The 22,721-nt window shown below is 42.0% G+C and overlaps 1 protein-coding gene across 2 annotated transcripts in view; it reads right to left on the bottom strand.

Moving 5' to 3' along the window:
• Positions 1 to 3,480: 3,480 nt before the first annotated feature.
• KHDRBS1 (KH RNA binding domain containing, signal transduction associated 1) overlaps positions 3,481 to 22,721 on the bottom strand; it is a 29,333-nt gene continuing 10,092 nt past the window's right edge. Inside the window, exons 2-9 of one of the 2 annotated variants that reach the window (XM_048500300.1) lie at positions 16,691 to 16,815; positions 16,188 to 16,304; positions 14,131 to 14,277; positions 11,895 to 12,028; positions 10,218 to 10,431; positions 7,827 to 7,894; positions 7,001 to 7,059; positions 3,481 to 4,815 (exon numbers count right to left, since the gene is read on the bottom strand). In XM_048500300.1, coding sequence (XP_048356257.1) covers positions 4,718 to 4,815; positions 7,001 to 7,059; positions 7,827 to 7,894; positions 10,218 to 10,431; positions 11,895 to 12,028; positions 14,131 to 14,277; positions 16,188 to 16,304; positions 16,691 to 16,815 — 962 coding nt within the window. In that variant the 3' untranslated portion in view covers positions 3,481 to 4,717. The remainder of the gene's footprint in view (positions 4,816 to 7,000; positions 7,060 to 7,826; positions 7,895 to 10,217; positions 10,432 to 11,894; positions 12,029 to 14,130; positions 14,278 to 16,187; positions 16,305 to 16,690; positions 16,816 to 22,721) is intronic. The other variant, XM_048500301.1, reaches the window with a different exon arrangement.

Genomic DNA, 22,721 nt, shown 5'->3' with positions numbered 1-22,721 from the left:
CATGGACTAGAGATAGAATATGCAACCATGATGAAATTAAGAAGGCAATGCTGAAAAGTCAGGGGATTCTTCAAAGCTTCTACCACATGCTGAAGAGGTAACCCAATATTAAACTTTGTGAAACTGAAAAGTAGGTTGCCTCTGTAGGTGTGAAAAGATCCTCCAGGCTGGCTGTGCATGCTCCTTGCATGCAGTGTGAGGACAAATACTGAAACAAGTTGGTTCAGAAAGCCTTTTGAGAGAAGAAAATATGCTGGACATACAAAGACTGACCAAAACATTAGTGTTCCACATCACAAAGTTTAAGAACCACTGACATACTCAGCATCTGCACGTAACACATTAAGGGACAACTAACTCACTAAGCGTTTCCTATACTACTTAACCCCCCCCCCCCCCATTCCCTGGCACAAAATTTAAAAAAACCCACCAGACAACTGAAAGTAGAACCAAATAACATCCCCTTTCCCAACACAAATGCACAACACAAAGTTCTGAGTTACCTGAAGCAGGCTTAAAAGGCACAAGAATTCTTCATGCACTCATGAAATTTATTCAAATAGTAAAACTTCAGTTTTCTTGGCACAGAAATTACGTTTTTTGTCCTGGGATGCAGGACTGGGTCTAATCAAATTGGGGCTAGGATTCCATATTTTAGAACTTGGTAGTTTTTCTAGGCCTGCTGTATAAGCTTGGTCAGAGGCATTCAGGGTGAGCCCACTCCTCCCTATTTAACCTAGTGATGCCTTTTATAACTAGCTGCTGCCAAGCTTGTTGACCCTAACTCACTTGTGCCTGAAGAATACAAACAAGTCCTAAAAACCCAGAGAACTCATAACTCTCACAACCAGCAGAGGGAGTGCTACCATTATTTAATGGCTAAAATGTTAACAAAGGGGCCAGTGTACCACCCATGCAATAGCCTCATTTCCAGCAAATCACCAACAATTGTCATTTATGTAACTTTTTTATCATCTGAAGTAGTTTGCTACCTTCAGCTCTCAGGTAATTACTGGTTCTGTTCCACAGAGAGAATGCAACTATTACAAGTGACATTCCCAAATCAAGTAATCCTTGTTAATTTTCCCCTTAAGACAACCAGCCAACTGGACAGAAGCCAAGTGCAAAGGGTAGACAGTGCCGCACGCTCACTATAGTCACACAAGCAATTCAGGAGTACGGGAACAGATTTCTCTCTAAAGTAAAATGTATATTCATCAGAGCTCTCTCTTTGCCAGAAAACAAGTAGGAGGCAGTATAGAACACATAATTCATTTTGTCAAAGTCTTTTTTTTTTAAAAAGAGACATTCTTATGACTGCAAAAATGCTTGAAAAGTACATGAAGAAGCCTGCCAATTATGATTTCCAGTGGTTGGGTTTCAGTGCAACTCATAGCTTTAACCCCCTCCCTGAGCGTAATAAAACCACAATCATGCAAATTGTCCAATGGATTATGTCAAACATATTGTACACTCAGATAAATCTTAAGTTTTCCTTGGCACAGAATCTCGAGTGAACAGAACTGATGTTCAGCTGTGTTTCTATTCCTGATTCCCCCTCCCCTAGTAAGAACAATACTGAAACTGGCCACCAGGGTTTGTGGGCTAGCTGTTCACATTTGGCTTATTGGTATTACCAAAATCTTTGGTTCCGAAACCCAGAAACTGTTAAATAGCATACCCAACTCATCCTCAGCAAAAGCCGCTTTCATCCCAACCAATGGTAGACCACCTCCTGAAATTGGGAAAAGAAAAATGTAAGTCTCCTCAGAAAGATGTGCAGGTTGAAACAAAATTTATAGTGCTCTTGCATGCAATTTACACATTCCAGGAAAGAAAACATGCAACTTAAACATCTAAGTAGTGGATGCTTTAATATCGTGAACAGCAATATTGGGTAAATAAGGGCCAGTGTTTTACTTTCTACAACTGCACAGATTTGGTGGGCAAAAACAAAGGACTAGCTGCATCCAGTTTTGATATTTAAGGCTTGATTCTTTTTGGCTTTTTTGCCCACAGTTACCGTCTATTGCATTGATAAAGGGCACAATTATTAAACATTATCGCTAATTTATGCAGAAGCAAGTGGATGTATTTTAAATATCTATTTTTAAGCCTTTTTTGTTGCAAAATTTTACATTAAAATTAACACGTGAAGAATTTCTTCAGTAATAATAAAGTTTATGCAAGTTGCCGTCACAGTTTATGTAAAAGAAATGCGCTATTAAAATCAGACATTTAGGTTACCTTTTGAGTTTTTCGGTGCATGTTAGCTTTAAGACATCCTGAATTCTCCTGCGATAATTTTCCTTTAAAAGGGGGGTTTTGGGCGATCTTTTCATCAAGCAAGACATTAAGCCCTGAAAGCTGACTCCAAACCGTTGCGGAAAATTCAGTTATTTACATTTTTTAAAATAACAGTCTACAAATACAACTCTTTTGTGGCTTTTAAAAGTAGTTTCCCTCAATCATGCACTGCTATTAGCAGCTTGACAGTAACAGAGGATTCTTTTTCACCCCCAGCAGTTCTTTCCCAGTGATTATCTGATTTTAAAGTTGGCCAAGAATGGAAGACTACAAAGCCGACCTTCCTACACAGCAGTTAATTCTGCCATTGTGCCTGGTTTGTAACTTACTGCCTGGTCATCTGCAGCAAATAATTTTTTTTCCTCCAGGCAAACAGGCAAGGGAGTTTTAGGAAGTCTGCCCCCCCAACCTCCACCCCTTTTGGGCAACAATTACCAACTCAGATATGGTGTTTGTGTGGGCAAGCGGGCTACTAGTAAAATGGGATTATGAACCTTTCCCTATGGACTGTTGTCAACATGCCTGCAGAAACCACCACCACGTGTGCTTTGTCACTGGTTTGGAACCCAAAATAGAACACTACTCTGAAAACCGGCAGCCATCAGAGGAGAGAGAGAGAGATGTGCGGGGTGGGGGACAAAGAAAAACAGCTTTTTCTCCCAACATTAAAGGCTTTGGGAGTTTTCCCTAAATGTCACACGACATATTGCACTTCTGGCCTCTGTACAGAGAACAGTCTGATGAGAAAGGGGGCAAAAGCATTGCCATTGCTTTGTTAATTCCTATTCATTTGGAAGGGGTTGGGGCAGAAGCAGCTTCCCACAGACTCGGTGCACGAGACCCAGCAGGCAGAAGAACAAGTGCCAGCAGACTGCCGGCGTTCAGTTAAAGGAAAGAGGGATCCATCTCCTTGAAGCTCAGTTTCAGAGTCAGCACCTCAACTTCCAGGGGGTGAAAAACAATGTTTTTTTGGGGAAAAAAAAAGAATGAAACTTATTCAATTTTGGCAATGATTTTAAAAGTTTCGGAACACATTTTAAGAACATCTTTGGATTTTAAATGTTTGTTTTTAAAACAGACCATGACATTTAGCATTAATTTAAATTGACTGAAAAGAAGTTTTTTTTACTGCTTGACCAAACTTAAAATAAAATGACAATTCATCACATTTACTTTGATTAAAAAAAGGACTAAACTTTATTGACAAACTGCTGCAGACATCTCCACAATTTTTAGCTACCTATTTAGGCAGGCTTACACATGTAGTAGTAGGCATTTAATCTTCCAAGAACAAAATGGGAGGACAGCGTACAAACCCAGGTAGGACTTAGATCTATGTACAAAATGAAGCTCGCTCTTTCCGTGGTGGCTTTTTTTTCAGCTGCAATGTCCCTTTTTAAACATAATGCTTATGTTGAGATACACTTGAACATGCCATTGGAATGCCTACGTTGACAGTTTTGCCAATTTTAAGCATGAGCTTTACTAGAGACTACAAACATGGTCAAGTGTTCAGCTCTTCATTTAAAAAAAAGAAAAGAAAAAAAGACACAATGCACAGCTACTGTTCATTTAATACTTCCTAATATCAAAACACTGGGCAGTTATAGAGCAATATAAAATTACAGAGCAGCTTGATGTCCAATTCTCTTAAAAGTTCCTCACGCAGTATTAAGCTAAGAACAACTTTTTTTGTGGAAAACCTCTTCTACTACCATCTCAGCTAGATTTCAAAACCCACAAGGGAGATGACACCATTACAAACCTAAATTTTTAAAGTTATACTGATTGAAAGCAACAACAAAAAAATTATAGTTTGATTTGTTAATAACGATTTTCTCTATTAACATTTAAACTGAAGATTAATCAAGCAATCTGCTTTTAAGGGCAAAGTTTTGACGTGAGGTTGCTTTTAAACTGCGGAAGTCATTACTATTACATTATGCTTTTAAGTCATTAAAAAACGCTGAATTTTGAAATGTAGCCTACTTTGGGGGATCTGTAACTAGAGCTTTTATGGGTTGCCTAAAAAAACCCCAACAAAATACTTAAAGGTTACAGACTTTAGTTTCATAACTGTTAAGCAAGCATGTCACTTTGGAAACTAACATTTTAACTCAACTTTTTAAAAGGTACAGTTGTGTTTATATATCTAAACAGAGAAAGAAAAGCAATCTACACACTTAAATTGAATTCGGTCTTCTATATCTAACTCATTTTAAAATACTACATACAGAAGCTAGAATGCAGGTTCGGTGATGGAGGGGATGGAGGTGGGAGAAAAAGGGAGTCAGAAAAATTAGGGAGACAATTACTTGTCTGTTGTGGGTAAAGCAACAGGAATCCTGGGAGATACAAGAATCAGAAACAACTGTTTTCTCATATGTGATATTTTCCCCTCATTAATGCTTTAATAGCGGCCGTAGGGGTGCTCTCTGTACGCTCCCTTCACTGGCCTAGTCGGGGGGGCCTTGAGTGAGGGTCTGGTTCCATTCCAATCATCTTGACCTGCAGAAAAGAAAACAGCACCTTAATATTCTGGACTGAGAAAAAAAGGCAGCCACTGTGGCTTTCAATATCCCAATGCTACCAGATCTCCAGGAAAGGCTCAAGACAGGAATTTTGGATTATCACCAAACTTTGACTAGATAAAGCCTCCAAGAAACAGGGCTGCATTTCAGCCTGGCTGGTTCCCCATAGGTGACCAATTTCAGAAAAATAAATGTATTGAGTTCCCTGGATGGCCCAGCCCAGCCCAATCTCATCAGATCTGGGAAACTAAACAGGATTGACTCTGGCTAGTGCTTAGATGATAACCAAGGAACTCCCAGAGTTGCTACACAGAGGCAGGCAAAGGCAAACCACCTCTGTTCATCTTTTGCCTTGAAAATCCCATGGGGTCACTATTAAGTTGGCTGTAACTTGACAGCACCATCTACCACTCAATGCACCTATTCAGCATGGAGAGACTGGCCAATTACCAAGAGCCTTGTCAACTGCTGGAAAAGCACAATAGTCCCATGGCACAATATTGAACTGCCCAGAGACTTTTATATGCACATTCACAGTTCTCAATGCTGTTTCTTTTTAAATTGCTGCTTTTTCCTATGAAAAGGCAGAAGCTTCAACAAAAGGATTTGGCTGCTTGCTTTCACACTCCATCACCCTAGTTCCTTTGCGAAACTGCAAATATTCAAGAAAAAAATGACACAATCCTCAGAGGAGGAAGCAATCGTTCTTCCCAAATGTAATACTTGACATAACACACTGATTTGGAATAACAGTTTTGGAAAAAAATACATGAAGCTTCTTTCACGACAAAAGGAAACTGGTTCTGTTGATTTCCATCCTTTTTTGACTAGATAAAGCCTCCAAGAAACAGGGCTGCATTTCAGCCTGGCTGGTTCCCCATAGGTGACCAATTTCAGAAAAATAAATGTGTTGAGTTCCCACAGGCACACTAGTTGTGCTGTGAACCATTCTTTGCTGTTCCCTGCAGTGGCCCATACAATTTATTTTTCTCATTTCATCTGCAGGAAAGCAGACACCAAAGAAAATTGCTGTGACTGAACTAATTAACAGCAGCAATGTCACGCCTAGCGTACCAGGGCTTAGTTCTGTGCAACACAGAACACCTGTGGTCTGTGCAAGCCAGACCACCGGAGTCACAGTCATTCTGAAGAGGCAAAAAAGCTGCACCCACTGCTGCCCAAAAGGGAAAGGCAAGGGACATTGTGATGAACAAGCAAAACATTCAGCATAGCCTGCCATTCTTGCAGCCTTATGAGATGATGTGGGGCCTTCGGGCATACAGCTCCAGCTATTCACATTTAGAAGAAGTTTGATTTATATCCCCCCCTTCTCTCCTGTGAGGAGACTCAAAGGGGCTGACAATCTCCCTTCCCTCCCCCCCCCCTCCCCACAACAAACACCCTGTGAGGTAGGTGGGGCTGAGAGAGCTCAGAAGAACTGTGACTAGCTCAAGGTCACCCAGCTGGCATGTTTTGGAGTGTACAAGCTAATCTGAATTCCCCAGATAAGCCTCGACAGCTCAAGCGGCAGAGCGGGGAATCAAACCCAGTTCCTCCAGATTAGAGTATACATGCTCTTCACCACTATGCCACTGCTACTCCTTCATCATATACAGTTACAGAATTCCATAACTGCTCTGTACCAATCCCAAGAAACAGCTTCAAATGCAAACACACAGATTTTGTAATGGGCTGCAAACTTCCTCAGAAGACCTCCTAGAGCTTTAGTTCTTTGTTATAACCTTCTTCCCATCCCTGTCTAATAGAATTATGCAAATCTGCATATATGGTTATAAGAAGCTGCTTTTGTCAGCCTAATAACAATTTAGGACAAATGCCACTGCCACTTGGGATATCCAGGAGAGAATCCTACAGCCTTTATTGACAGCACTCTTCTACAATCAAGCTATCAACCCTGAAAGCATCAGACGAGAGTATCATTTAAGTAGGCTGGTTTTCAGTTGGAGAAACAGATCCCCCCCCCCCCCCCCAAGTGTCATTCTCAAAAAGGTTAAATCAGGGAAGGCTGTATTTTGCACTTGTGTTAAATGTGTGTGGGGGGCGGGGCGGGGGGGGAATGGAAGTCAGTATACACAGAATTAAACAGTTTCCAAGTGAGCTGTAGGTTACCTTTGCTACAGCTAAAAAATACGTGGACGTACCATATGCTTCATAGGACTCTTGTGTCTCTCCATGTCCATAGTCATAGTATTCAGTTTCCCTAGGGGAAAAAAAAGACAGCAATGTTATGGCTTGAGGAAGCGATAGCAGTTTCTCTTCCAAACATCTCTGCCAGTGCTATTCAGTGTGTTCCACTACCCAAAGGGGCCAACATGTGCCCCAACTGCCCAGACAGGAATTCTCTAATCTTGGGGATCATCCTTCCTTGCATTAACTGTGTATATATACTAGGTGTGTATGGTGGCAACTCAGGGCCAGCTTCCAAAGTCCATGACTGGATAAAGAAGAGGCTGGTGACAATGGTACTGGAATGATAAACAGAAGCCCAGTTGTATGTTAGAGACTAACAACATCTGTTTCAACATGTACTTTTGTGAGTCACAATCTTCTTCATAAGAGAGGTATATGAAGGGAAAAATGGCAAAATTTTATGGAAAAGGTTGTTGATGGCTGGGGAAGTCAATGCTTAGCATGGATTACATCACAAATCTTTCAACTGGAAATCCCAATGCAAGGGGGAAAGGGAGGAATTTATGCAGACAGGCTAGGAATGAGTCTCATCAAGAAGACACACACAGAAGATCACTAGAGCAGATAGATACCAGTGGCTGCCCACTGATAGTGAAAGCTCTCTGTGAAGGCCTTTGAGTAGTTCTCCAAGCACCATTTGCTGTTGCCTTCTTTGATACAGGGAAAACAGGCCATTCCATCATGGCACACACAACCCTGGGGCAGAGGCCAAAATGCTCTGTGCACTTCAAATATTTGTTAGAGTAAAGACATCAGACCCTCCAATGGAATACTTACTGTTGACCCTGGCTGTAGTAGCCTTCATACCCTTCATAGCTTTGTTCTGCATAAGCGTCATCATAGCCCTGAAATGGACAGAGGTAAGGAGGAAGCTGTTATCCCTACAGTCGTAACAGCCAAGAAGACAATCAAGAAGGAAAAAGTGCCATTCTACATAGTGTCAGTGAAGAAATTTGGGGAAAGGGGGTAGAACCTCCACTGTTCTATCTTACATGTAGACAGCTATTCAAGCAACATCTTGAAGAATGTTTCACACATTTAAAAGAGCCAATATGAGGTGTACATATAAAAACACCATGTATGAATGCAAATAACATGTATTGTACACAGCTACTTCTCAGAAGCACAAGGGGGGGGAGTGAGGGAATGACTACACTGGAGTCATATGATCTTTCTCCTGTTTGTGTTTTGCTATGGGGTGCAGACCTGTTACTTTACAACTGTCACAACATCTGATTGATGGCATATTGGCTGCTACTTAATATGTGAAGTGGCTCTTATATCTTATATGATTAACTGTGGGGTGGTCAGCACACAACAGAATTTAGAAACCCTCCCCAACTCTTCGAAATCTTCCCTTCTGGTGCTCTTATAAGCTCTCGGGCTTGAGCAGAGTAGACCTTTTCCCCACGATGTTCTGAACACTGTGTCCCTTGGAGAGCATGTTCATCATGCAGTTTCTGAACATTTTGTCTGCTCCGGGTAAATTTACAAACTGATTTTGCTGAAACCTGGGGAGCAGTCAGAATATTCTGACATCCCTAACTTTCTTGGATGACACCATTGTGTTGGTTTTGTCTTCTGCAAAGGGGCCAACCACCATATATACTTGTGTATACGTCAACCCGCATATAAGTCGAGGCACCTAATTTTACCACACAAAACTGGGAAAACTTATTGACTCATGTATAAGTCGAGGGTGGGAAATGTAGCAGCTACTGGTAAATTTCAAAAATAAAAATAGATACCAATAAAATTACATTAATTGAGGCATCAGTAGGTTGAATGTTTTTGAATATTTATTTCAAAGAAAAACAGTAAACTAGCTCTGTAAGTGGAAAAGAGGATCAACAAAAACAATATGGTCTCAACAATAACTTTAAAAGTACAAAAACCTTAGCTCAACCAGCAACCAAGCTAAAACACAAGAGTTAAAATCCTTCAAAACTGGATTTTTGGTCAGGGGAGGAATATTTATGTTAGCAGTACCAACATTTCAGAGTATCTTTAGGAGACCCTCCTGATGATACCACCCAGGTTTGGTGAAGTTTGGTTCAGGGGGTCCAAAGTTATGGACCCTCAAAATGTAGTCCCATCTACTATTAGCTCCCATTGGAAACAATGGGGGATGGGGCACCCCCTTTGGGGGTCCATTAACTTTGGACCCCCTGAACCAAATTTTACCAAATTTGAGTGGTATCATCAGGAGTCTCTTGAAAAATCCTGAAATTTTGGTGCCGCTAGCCTAAAAACTGTGCTCCCTGGCAGCCGACAAAGTAAAAACCCTAAAATATTTTTTAAAATACACCTGACTCGCGTATAAGTCGAGGGGGGCTTTTTCAGCACAAAAAATGTGCTGAAAAATTCGACTTATATGCGAATATATACGGTATTATTTTATCATACAGAGTGGGCTCAACCAGTGAAGAAGCTGACAGGATGAGTTGGAGCAGATCTTTCTCCACTTTCCCCAGTCAGCCTGCCATTTGTCCTGAAACTCAGTCTTAACAAGCAGAAAATGACCCAGGACAGGCTGCGGGGTGGGGGCTGGGAATCACATAATTGTCTCCCTCCTCCACTCACTGAAGCCACAAGCAGGGGGAGGAGGAGGCAACTTTATCTTATTCCTTATTGTTGCTGCAGTGCCCCAATCTGGGGTGCATTTTGCTTTCCATGCTCTACAAATTCTCAGAGAGACATTTCAGGACTGTGTCTGCTCTGCCCAACCTCTGTTGGATCTAACCAAGTGATTCCAATCAAGTGACTTCTGTTCTTTCTTTTGTTAAGTAGCCTTTTCCTAGAGTTCTCATCTAATCTTACTGCAGCATTTTTTAAGAAGTTCAGGTGGCAGGGAAATGTAAAAAAAGGTCTGCTCTTCTCTCCTTTGCTTCATATTGCTAGCATTGCAGCAAGTAAGCCCAGTCCATTCTCAAGGGCATATACTTTTTACAGCAGGCAGATCCAAAGGTACCATTTACAAGAACTAATTGTAGTTTATCCAGGGCAAATACAACATATAGGGCTTTTATGGAATTTTTCAATCAAATGCAATTTTTCCGATTTGGCTGATCTTTAGTGTGTCACTTGGACAGTTTGGTCAAGTGAACTTTTCATGCACTTGGGATCCAGCTGTGTTCTGAAATGTGCAAAAGTTTTACAGTTGCTTACATAATCTTCGTAAGCTTCTGGTGCAGGAGGGGGAGGAAGAGGTATTCTTTGAATGCCTGCTGCACGAGCTCTTGGGGTAGGGGCGCCTCTCACCGCTGGAAGAGGAGGAACACCACGGGCAACAGCTGCTCCTCTCACAAGGGCACCCCTCACTGGGGCCCCTCGTACCAGGGCTCCACGTGGAGGTGGCGGCGGAGGTCCCACGCCACGTCCCCTACAAGTTTGGGCGGGAGGAGGGGAGAGAGAAATCAAGCACACAAGTCAGTACACTAGATGCTCTGACACTGGCCCCGTCGGGTCAGAAAGCTGTTGCCTAACAGATAAGTTTACCCTAGTCCTAGCAGAAATCACTGGCAAAATTCACTATTAGCAACCTTGATCTTTGAGAGGATAAATCACAGTCAGAAGTGGCCAAAGAAGAATCTCAGAATAAGCAACAAAGATTATGTACCCACCAGAATCACTATATCTGGAACTGGGCCAGACTAGAATATCAGCTGACAGAGACTTTTCAGAACAGATATAGATAAAATAATGAACTTCACAACTTTTGAATTTATCCAAAGTATTTATGGGAGAAAAGAGGTTACTTTTGCTGAAGCAGTATCACTCTATCCCTGACACAAGACCCAAATTTCATAATCAGAGCAATGTGCATACTTGAAATCCTACCTAATGGAGTCTGCTTCTAAGATTCAAACTTTTTTTTTTTAAAAAACCCTAAACACTAAAAGAAGCAGAACAGGAAAAGATACAGACACCACACTTGAAAGACAGAAGAGTTGATGAGAGATTTTATGACCCAGCAAGGTATAGTGCACAGCACTTAATACCCCACTCCTCTAGTCACTGGAATCCACAAGTTGGATCCAGAGTAATTTGGAATCCACAAGTTGGATCCAGAGTAATTTTCCAGTGGCAGAATGGAATTTCACTCTCCACCTGCCCCTTGCCTCAACTGCAGCTCACTGCTCTCTACCAAATCCTGTTCCTACAGGATAGGAGACCTGAGGAATGGTATGAGGGGAGTCTGCAGAGGGAAGGGGGAAATCAGTACAAATTGCCAACTTAAATTTGTATCTAACCCCATGCCTGACACCCTCTGATTTCTGAAAGGCTGGATAATATGATGCTGATATTCAAGCATCTCTCTGAAACTACAACAATGTTCTTGAACAAAAGGCAAAATTCTGTACATCAAATTCTGCACTTTCATGGTGCAGAATACCTAGACCTGAGCATACGCTTATAGGGAGAGAACATTTGAAGCTGGCCTGCAATTTATGAGAACCCAGGTTGGCCAGCATCGTGTTGAACCCCCTCCTCTGCCTCAGGTATCCAGCTGCATGTCAAGAAGAATGTGGCCAAAGGTGTAATCACTCAACCCACCCCCCATTTTATTTACTTATGTTATTATATTCAGTTTCTCACAGGTAGATTCACACTGTAAGTCAATGCAATAACCAAATGGGACATTCAATAGCTAATGCATGATTTTTCTGATACTACACCATTTCAGAAAGGCTGTCCTATTTTATATGCTAATTTTTTAAAAATTCAAATTTAAGATTGTATTGCTTCCATCCCTCCCCACCTTCAAACTGTCAGTGCCATGCATATAGTGCTACAAGACTGGCTGGCACCCTCTTATCTCCAACAAGACTTGCACTTGTTTACCTTGGAACAGGGGGAGGGGGAGGCACAGCCCCCCTCCCTCGCACAGGAAGTCCTCGGCCACGTGTTGGTTCTGGCACTCCGTTAAGATACGACAGTTCCAAAAACTGTTCCTGGCAGATGTCATCCATCATATCCTATGAAACAAAGGGGGAATTCACTTCCAGGAAATGCAAACACCTCTCTTTGATTTGAAGCAGTGTTTTATTCTGGCGGGAGAGTACCAAGAAAAATGCCAAGCACCAAAGCTGCCTAAGACACAACAGCCATAGCAAAATATTTCTGTAGTCTTTCCAGAGAATATACTCGCCACTAATCAAATGGGCTCCCTCAAGAGCACAGGAACTGGCTTCAGTCCAAGACAAAGACACCAGTCAACCAAAGTTGCCTCTTTTTGTCTCTGCTCCATACATTCTGCTCTTTTCCGCTTCAGGCAGTGAGCTCAATGTTCCAGCAGTTGAGAAGCAAGGACTCACTCACACCGCACAAACCCTATGAGATAACACAGGCAGATTCCGCACAGGCCAAAAACATCAGTGTGAAACTGGTGTGAAACCGGTATAAAATGGTTTAACACGGTGTAAAAGGGTTTACACTGTTTTCACACCACTGTTTTTGGCCCGTGCGGAATTCGCCACAGCGAGAAATGCTGATTGGTCCAAGGGGATACTTCAGAACTGAAATGGCTACATATCCAAGGCAGGGAAGCTGCCGGGGGTGGGGGGGGGGGGGGGCAGCTTGGCAAGCAAGGGCCTCAATATGAGTACCTGTTTTTGCAAGGATTGCTACATAGCAATATCACTAAAACATTCACCCCCTTTTAAACACACATGGAAGTCCACCAACATTTACAGGCTGCACAAAGCCTGCGCGAATCCCTTCTTCAGAGGGCCTGACTTCAGACTGGAGCAAACATTGAGCGCCCACTCTTTCAGTTACATAGCAGTGGATGCGCCTTGGAGACAATCACAGTCACCCATACAAAAGCTCAGCAAGGCATGCAGCAATTAAGTAACTTTCCTGATAACAGATTTCATATACATTCACACCAACATCATGCACATGCATTACAAAATTTAACATGGATTCAACCCCCATAACAGAATTGCCAATTTAGTTTGATACAACCCATTATCTGCATCACCAGTCGACTTCAAATTGTTAGACCGTGGATCTAACAGCTGTCGTCTTTCAAAATAGGGCAAAGCCTCTTTTTGGAAGGGAAAACTAACTATATGTCCCATTCAGCACATTCAATAAACCCAGTGGTCTGCAGGGAGAGTAGACATTTTGATCTGATAATCAAAAGAGGCCAGACACTGAAACTGGTTTGGGATTTTTCAGGTGACCACTGTCAGGTAACTCTTCAAAGGATGTGAACTGGCACCAGCCAACTCTAATTCTGAATGAAATTCCAGTTCAGCACCCCCAAAGCAAACAATTGCTGGAAGATGAGAATTTGAATATCACAGCTAACTGCAGTTTAAATGAAGCCACAGTTTGCAAGATCTAAATGTAGCCTCAACAAGGACAAAAATCAAACTGGCATCCTTCCTTGTTCCCATTTACATAAATAAAACAGATTTTACTAGGTGTTAGGAGAAGGATTCACATGCTATGGAAGGTGGCGAACCTATGGCACTCCAGATGTTCATGAACTACAATTCCCATCTGCCCCTGCCAGCATGGCCAATTGGCTCAGACCATTTAAGGTTCTGTGGGTTAATACCAGCACAGAATGGAAGTCAGTGCAGATCTATAAACACTAGAGTAACATGTTCAGAATGGCAGGCTCTGGTTAACAGCTTGGTAGCTTTATAATTTCTGATCACCTGTTAAGTTTTTATACCCCACTTCTTTCTACCTTAAAGAGTCTCAAAGCGGCTTACAACCACTATCCTTTCTTCTCCCCACAACAAACACCTTGTGAAGTAGGTCTGAGAGAACTGTGACTAGCCCAAGGTCACCCAGCAGACTTCATGTAAAGAAGCAGGGGATCAAATTAGAGTTCGCCGTTCTTTACCAGTGATGGTTTCATGAAGAGCACTGCATACAATCTGAAGCAGCATATAGCAAATCAAAATTCTAAATAAGCCCCCATAATTCTAAATAAGCAAATCAAAATTCTAGCAAATCAAAATTCTAAATAAGCCCCCATAAAACTCTGGCTGATTTTATTCCACAGAACCTGCATGGACCAAGCCTGTCTTTTCAGACTGAGGGAAAGTGTGTTACCTACCGGAACAAGGAACTTCTTGACCTCTTCCATGGCGTGGGCCATTAGAGCATAGGCCTCACAAGGTGGCCCAAAGACTTCAATGAAGACATGCAGGTCCATGTTTAAGTGAGCATACTTTGGATCACCTCCTTTACGCAGTTCCTCCTCCTGAAACACATGGATTATTATATAATGGCAAGAACCTTTTTAAAAAGATACTTCCTTGATTTTTAGAGAATGCCAAATTTATGATTCAGATTTAAAGTAGTAATTATCAAGCAGAACTCAACTTTAAGAAATAATATGTCATATTTATTTTCAACCACATCTATTATTTTACTGATATAGCAACATAAAATACTACTGTTTGGCATATTTATGGAATTTATAATATAAATGTCTTAAGTTTTCTATACAAAAATTCCAAGTCTATTTTAATCTGAGAGAGACCCTCCCACCCCCCAAAAAACCTCATGAACACTAAAGGTAGACAACAAACTCTACATAAACAAAATATATTATTTGGACAGAAACACTCATGCTGTCGTAATATTTAGGGCTACCAGCATATTTGTAGATCACATTAAACTTTAAAGAATTACAAACTGTAAACTCTTTAATAGCATATTTCCATTAAATACATTATAGCTTATTCGTTGATTATAAAAACACATTTTAAAAAATGACGTGTTCCTGAAAATATGTTGTATCAAAAGTCTATACTGAGATCTCCATTATACATGCCGTAGAATGTCCTACAGAAAAATGTTTCATACTACACATTTTGAGTAAAATCATGCCTTAAATTTTTTAAACTAGTTCTTAGGGGGGAGAATCACCCTATTACACCTCATTATGCACCTCTGCAGAAAGATAATCTGTTCAAAGTTTGCTAGTAAAAATACCCAGGTGTCAAGTCTACGCAGAAAGGAAGAACATTAACTTAAAACTAGGACAGGGTATTTGCTCTTCCGATGAGCAGCTGAAAGCATGACTATGAGCAGCTGAAAGCATGACTTAGGCAGACTTCAGAGGCAACTCTAGCAACTCAGTGCCCATCACATCATAAAACATTTTTACTGGGCTTTTGTACCTTTCACAATTGTTTGACTAAGGTAAGTTTTATTGCTGTTTTTGCAGCACAACATGAAGTTGTACAGAATTTGTTCTTCAAGTTCCTTTTGAGCTGGCTACTTACTGAGCCCCTAATGGCGGAAAAGCATGCTAAAAATGACTTACAGTGTCCATTACAGAAATTGCATTTTTACGTACACACACACTGCTAGACGTCCATGTCCAACAGTTGCTGTTCGTTTACTTGAATTTAGTAGCTACACTGAAGCATAGTAGACTAGATAGCTTGGCTTTGAACTCCAAACACACCATTTGTTATTTACCATTCAAGTACTTAATTTGAAGAACAGAAAATCCATACATAGCCATTAGTTTGATTAAAATGGGTTACTGGCCTTTCGGCAACGGATGTGACAAACTGTGACAATCTGAACCAGCCCCCTCCCCAGCACAGTTTGAGCAAAGAAAAAAGAAACGTGGTCTATGATCACTAGACTAAAAATCTCACAGTAATGTCTATAAATTAACTAATAAAATAAATGTACACATCTGTGCACACATTTACTATGCTGTAAGCTGCTCTGGTGGTGTTGTATGAAACAAATAACCATGGTATTTTCCTTAAAAAGGTATGGAGGTAAAGCAGCAAGAACTCAACCCAGAGAGAATGTTCTCTGAAGCACTGCACAGAGTATATGAACTTCAGACCTTAATGTTATGGATTTGAACTCACAATTCCATTCTAACAGCAGAGCCTTCTTGAAGTGCAACGCAGAGCAAAGTAACGATACAACCTTTGTTGTGATAAGAAATGGAAACTAACTTTATGAAGGCTTTACTAATTTTTCCAACAAGGAAAACAAATTTTCACTACATCACTGTACAATTGTACCCAGAAGCTGTGTGCCGTCCGTAAAATAGGGGAGTAAAGTCACCTTTGGTGCAGATTTATACAGAGAAAACAATCCACAAGAAAAGTTTCCATTCAGGCTCAGGAACCTTACCTTTGCCTTGTCTCTCATTGACCCCTTCCCAAGAACAGAGATCTTTGCTCCAGTTTCTTCCTGCAGCCGCTTGATGGTGTTACCCTGGGGTCCAAGTATCTTCCCAACAAAGTTAAACTAAAGAGGGATATACACAGGTTTATTTTTCTACTTTTCAGACCTATTAATAAAACCACCAGGATATCTATCATGCAATAACAAGTGACGGCAATTATAACCTTAAGGCAAATTCACTGACTTCTGGAAATGGCTGGCTGTTTAAATTTAGGTATAAACATGTCAGAAACTTGAAAAAAATGCCGGAGAACACTGTTTTTGGTTCTTTATTTTACTCCAGAAAAATCCTGTCTCAATCCTGACAAAGAACTAAAGAATGAAAGTTGTCAACTATGCAGCTTGTTTTAACAATTTACAACAGCAATAAAAGGATTTGGTCAACATGAAAATAAATACTTATAGAACTGGACATAGGCATCCATTTTAGAATCTTTTGCAGGCTTCACCTTGGGATACTGCTTGACTGGTATCAGAACCCGTTCCTTCAGCTTCATGTTCTTGTGGGAAAACAAGTCCAAATAGGTCTCTTCCTCATCCTTCTTTGTATCATCTTTCTGAATTTTTTCGATTTCTAAACAAAACAAAGCACACAATGGTTGAGACATCATTTTATTCTTCCAGAGATAAAATATACACACCATATTTGCAAGCAAGAGAAGCTCACAGATGGTGCCAAGAAGCAGCCTTTCTAACCTCTCTGAGCCAGCCATTTTTCTTTGACTAAAGGATGCTTTCACACATGCTGAATAATGCACTTTCAATTCACTTTCAGCGCACTTCAATGATTGTTTGCAAGTGGATTTGGCCATTTCACACAGTAAAATCCAGCGGCAAAGTCCACTGAAAGTGAATCGAAAGTGCATTATTCAGCATGTGTGAAAACGCCCCCACCCCCCCAAGCCCTACAAAAAATGACCCCAACACACTAGCTGTTACAGCAACCATACAAAACAGGTTCACAAAAGTTAACACAAAACTTCCATTAGCCCACTGTCAGTCATTTGTGGCCTAAAAGAGCCAACCTTTTGTAAAATGTTCACATCTTGTGGCAACTCTTATTCACCACAGGTAAGAAAACAAATCTCACATAATAAGCTAAGCTTAAATATTTAGCTTATTATAAACAACTGAAGTTATGTGTCTGTATAAAAACCAAACTAAAAGCACTGGCAAACTTGTACTTTCTAAGTAACATGGTTGGACTTTTTTGATTAAGTCAACACCTAATGATGGTAAGAAAGAAGCTGATCTTCAGGCTTCTCTGATCACTTGTACAAATTCAAGAATGAATTATTTTTTTCTGCACAGCATAGAGATTTTAACTACAACCTGTTAAGCACTGCCATGAGATTTAATCATGCATAGAAACCTATTTCTGAGTTATGTGTGATACATTTTAAGGGGGGAATCCCACTGCTTTCTTCAGATGAAGAACTGTTTTATGAACTGACACAAGTTGAAATAAATTCTATTTTAAGGGTGGCTTTTTCTCTGTAACAATCTGACTTCAGAACAGATAGAATGACTTATGGATTAATCTGCATAACATAAGAGTTATATCTGATCTCACTAGCAGTCCATAGATGGGATAAATAGGGTGTGCCACAGTCTATTATGTACTCCCACAGACATGCAGATGCAGGCAAATTCGTTCCCCCTCAAACTATGACCTCAATTCTCAAGAGAAATTAGTTGACACCAAGTTGCATACGATCCCTGCAGTTTCCCCACCACACACCTTGGGGGGGAGGGGCACCTTGGACCTGCATTAACTCTCATGTTCCCTTGGTACTTTGTTATAAAGAGATGTGTGCACTTACATACAGGATGTACACGCATCCACTGTTAATGGGCAAACAGCACAAGTATCTTAACAGTATTACACTTCTGGCCTCGGTCATGGATTTGCTAAAATTCATCTGCTCAGGGAATGAAGTAGTCTGCAGTCACTACTTTTAGTGAGGAATGGGAAAACAATACACTAAAGGATGGGTAGGAGGTAGGAAGTTGAAGCAAGTAGGCACCAACTGGGTGAATGTGAGTAGCTCTGAAGAAACCTCACATATTATATCATTTAGCATTCTTATACACTATGGAGAAAGAAGTACTAGGAAGGTTAAGGAAAAGGCTGACTAAAAGGGTGGCTAAGACAGCAGCAGAGAGGGAAACAGTGAGTGGTGAGAAATAATGAGACGACTAGAACAAAGTAGACCTTGGTCAGAACTACACTTGGAAATAAGAAGAGATGTGCACTACTGAAGTGCCATACCGGAGCTAAATTGCGCCCAGGGGCATGACTGCCTCCTCACGCCTCCCACCCAGCTCCCCGTGTGCCCCACTTATGGGAGCCAGTAGGGAGGCCAGGCTTGGACAGGCACCGGTGCTGGCCGCCGCCGAGTCCCCCCCCCCCCCCATATCCCTGCAGGCTGGCTCCTGCCATCCCCAGGGCCTGGGGAGGGCATAAGTTGGCCTGCAGGGAAGTCAAGGGGACTCGGCAGTGGGCAGGCGCCTAGCCCTGCCCCCTGACCTTTCTACGGGCCGGCAGGGGGTAGGGCTCGGCCAAGCCAGCTCTTGCCCTCCCCAGCTCTTGCCCTCCCCGGCGGTGCGGTGTGTGTGTGAAGCAAACAGCTCAGTCAGCAAGTCACACCCCTGCACGGGAGTAGCCGCTGTGTCCCCTACCTGTGTTCCTACTGACAGGAAGGAAGCAGTACAAAATTCTCTGATCTAGAGTGAGACTTTCCCAGGTGTGTTTGTCAGTTTTAGTATTAGAATACGATGCATGTGCCTGAGGGCCAAGAAGCAGAAGGCAGCATTGATACAAATGAATGAGATACTGATTTGAACTAACCAACCAATTATTCAATTTCAGGTTCCTAGAAACTCATCTAAAACTACAGATTTTGCTGTGGGGTGGTGGGAATAAGTAACAGTGGACAAATCAAATAAATCCTGTGACAGATTAATTAACATTATTTATATGTTATCTATCTCACTTCCAGCAGATTACACAATGTAAATCAGTAAAATCAATAAGATGATACCTCTCATGAGAAATGCAAAAGGACTAGGAATTCCAGAAATTTGCAACAGAAAACATTATAACACCAGTGGAACCACAGTGCATTTCCTTCACCAATTTGCTATGATACAGTTCTATTTTCTTCCCAAAAAGAGTACACACCTAAGTCATTATTTTACATATTCTACAAAATGCCAGGAGTATGGGAACCTTTCTGACCATTTCAAGCAGGTCATTCGACAGGGTGGGGGGACACTAAAGACAAGGAACATGCACAGGTAGTTGTGGACCTTGCTCATTGCAATGGTGGCACTTGCAAAACCACCACAGAAAACTTACCGTGAAGTGTCCTTCTCCTCTGAGCACAGGAGGACATTTTTCTTTTGGGTGATTCCCACTAGTCTATTAGGGAGGCAGGAACAAGAATTATTCTCCTTCCTGCAGGATCCACCCCCTTCTCTACTATTTTGGTAACTTCGAACACAAGTCAAATACCGTATATACTCATGTGTAAGTTGACCCATGTATAAGTTGAGGCATCTAATTTTACCATCAAAAACTGGGAAAACTTACTGACTTGGGTATAAGTCTAGGGTGGTAACTCCAAAGCAGGTGGGGACAGGGAAGAGCCAGGGCGCCCACTCCCTACAGGATCACTCCCCCCGCCCCCCGGATCCCCACAGTAGCCCCAGCCCTTGGCTGCTCTGGCATTTCCTTGCTTGCAAGCAAGGAAACGCCAGACAGAGCATTCGCCTGCTTTTGGGGTTTCCTTGCTTGCAAGCAAGGAAACCCAAAAAGCAGATGACTGCTCTGTCTGGCATTTCCTTGCTTGCAAGCAAGGAAACGCCAGAGCAGGAGAGGGCAGGAAAGAGCTGGGGCCACCCATAACACCGGGCGCATGCCTGAGGGGTGCCCAGCAGGCTGCTGCCCACCACCCCCGCCCACCCCCACTTAGTCATCTTTTTTTCTTTCCCTGCAGACTCTGCAGGCTCGGTTTCAGGGAAGCTGCCGCCCTTTTAAGAAAGAAAGAGACAGGCTGCCCGGAGCGGCAGCTTCCCTGAAACGGAGCCTGCAGGGAAAGAAAAAGATGGTTGAGTGAGTGAAGGGGACGATGGGCGGGTGGCTCGCGTATAAGTTGAGGAGGACTTTTTCAGCACAAAAATGTGCTGGAAAAGTCGACATATGTGAGTATATACGGTAGAACTATTTAACGACTCACACAACAATAAAAGTTCACACAGACTTAGAAGAGAAGTTCAATAGCTTTTCAGAAACAACTGCAAGAATAAAGAGCAGGAAAGAATGAACTATATACTGACTCAAATGATGATACAGGAGGGCAAGATAGCCACCTGTGCTCACGCTAAGTTTCCACTGGTAATTCTCCCTTTGAGTTAAAGGACATCTTTTGGGACCTCCCATAGCAGTGTACCTATGCATTAGATGGGTTATTGTCATCTGAGTTATATACTGAAGTACTCTTCCTCCAGGTATTCCTGGAGAGCGGAGAGAGTATCAGCTTTGGTGGAAGGGTGACAAATTCTATGATGTACCCACTGGTCACCACCTCAATCACCCAATTGTTTGCACAAGAGTGAATCCATTCTTGCACAAGGCCAACATTCCTTCCACCAAAGCTGATTCCAAGTCATGCCTTTCCTGACCTGCCATTGTGGCTCACTTTGTCTTCCCTGGAATAGAATCTCCTTCCAAAGGCTCATAAGAACATAAGAACAAGCCAGCTGGATCAGACCAGAGTCCATCTAGTCCAGCTCTCTGCTACTCGCAGTGGCCCCCCAGATGCCTTTGGGAGCTCACATGCAGGATGTGAAAGCAATGGCCTTCTGCGGCTGTTGCTCCTGAGCACCTGGTCTGTTAAGGCACTTGCAATCTCAGATCAAAGAGGATCAAGATTGGTAGCCATGAATTGACTTCTCCTTCATAAATCTATCCAAGCCCCTTTTAAAGCTATCCAGGTTAGTGGCCATCACCACCTCCTGTGGCAGCATATTCCAAAAACCAATCACACGTTGCGTGAAGAAGTGTTTCCTTTTATTAGTCCTAATTCTTCCCCCCAGCATTTTCAATGTATGCCCCCTGGTTCTAGTATTGTGAGAAACAGAGAAAAATTTTTCTCTGTCAACATTTTCTATCCCATGCATAATTTTATAGACTTCAATCATATCCCCCCATATCTTTTGAAAGGCTCTCTACTCTGGTTCCAGCTGTTTCTCCTGTTGTTGAAATGTATGTTGAGAACAAAAGGAGCAACTGCCAGGATTTTGTTGTGGGAATGAAAAAAACTTTTTATTCAGGCACTTGTTGAGGAAGAATTCTTGGTGACCCTTGTGTCTGATTTCTGTATTGATTTTCGGTTAGTTCTTTCCTCTCTGGCAGCCTTTTAGATCTAGAGTTGCCAGGTTCTTAAACAGCAGATATTGATAGTCTTTTTTTAAAAAAATTGAACAAATCACTTGGAAACCTGGAACTCCTCTTCCAGTTACCCCTCAGAAAAGAACTCACCTTCTCTGGAATCTGCATTGCTATCACAAGCAGGAATGTTATCTCTGGTTGCACTTAATCTCTGCTTCTTATAGGCCACCTTGATTGGCCATTTGCTACTCCCCATTCCTCCATAGAAACTCCCCTGGGACAAGAATCCCTGTCAGGAGAAGCAGAGGATGGGTAACTGAATTCCCTACTCTTGAGAACAAAGCCCTTCTCCTGCAAAAAATTGGCCATCTCCTCTCAGGAAATTTTGGAACGCTTCTTGTTAGGCTGCGAAAGTGATGGATGTTGATCCAACTGTGTGGCTGACTCAGCCCCATGGGTCATGCCTGCTGGAAACGTTTCCATACCTACTGAGAAAAACTGAGCCTCCAACTCTTCTTCTGAGAGGAAGCCATCTTTGCACTGAATTGATCCCCTTCTGATCACTATGAAAGATCTTGGTCTGAGAATTCTCTCTTCCCGTTCAAGGCCCAGGAGAAGCAAACAATTGAGGGGGGGGGGGAGGAAAAAGAAGAAATGTAAAGCTAAATGGAGAAAATAGAATAGAAAATGAAATGGAATGGAATTAATAAGCTAGACAGCACAGGCAACAAGATTTCTGCTCTTCCTGGAGGCAGGAACAAACTGAGGGGGTGAATTTCACAGGAAGCGGGAAAGAGACGAATTCTCTTGGTAAGAATTCTCCCTAGTAGATTGGTAGAAAATCACTCAAAGAAAGATATCATGGAACTCAGAGAGAGGCCCTGCTTACATAAGCAAAGTGGTTGCCACAGGACACAAGTGGAAACACAGTCTCTGTAGATAGGGGGGTCCAAGGTCATGTATATATGTTGGTTGAACTGTTGGTTGAATATGTTGAACTAAGCTCAGTAACTGATGGGAAACCAATGGAGTGACTGCAGAATGATTGTAATATACATGTACTGCTTAGCTCCCAATAATATCTG

This window comes from Sphaerodactylus townsendi, linkage group LG06, assembly GCF_021028975.2.
Source record: "Sphaerodactylus townsendi isolate TG3544 linkage group LG06, MPM_Stown_v2.3, whole genome shotgun sequence".
Taxonomy (NCBI): Eukaryota; Metazoa; Chordata; class Lepidosauria; order Squamata; family Sphaerodactylidae; genus Sphaerodactylus; species Sphaerodactylus townsendi.
The sequence above is the reverse complement of the archived record's forward strand: the minus strand, read 5'-3'. Positions and strand labels throughout refer to the sequence as shown.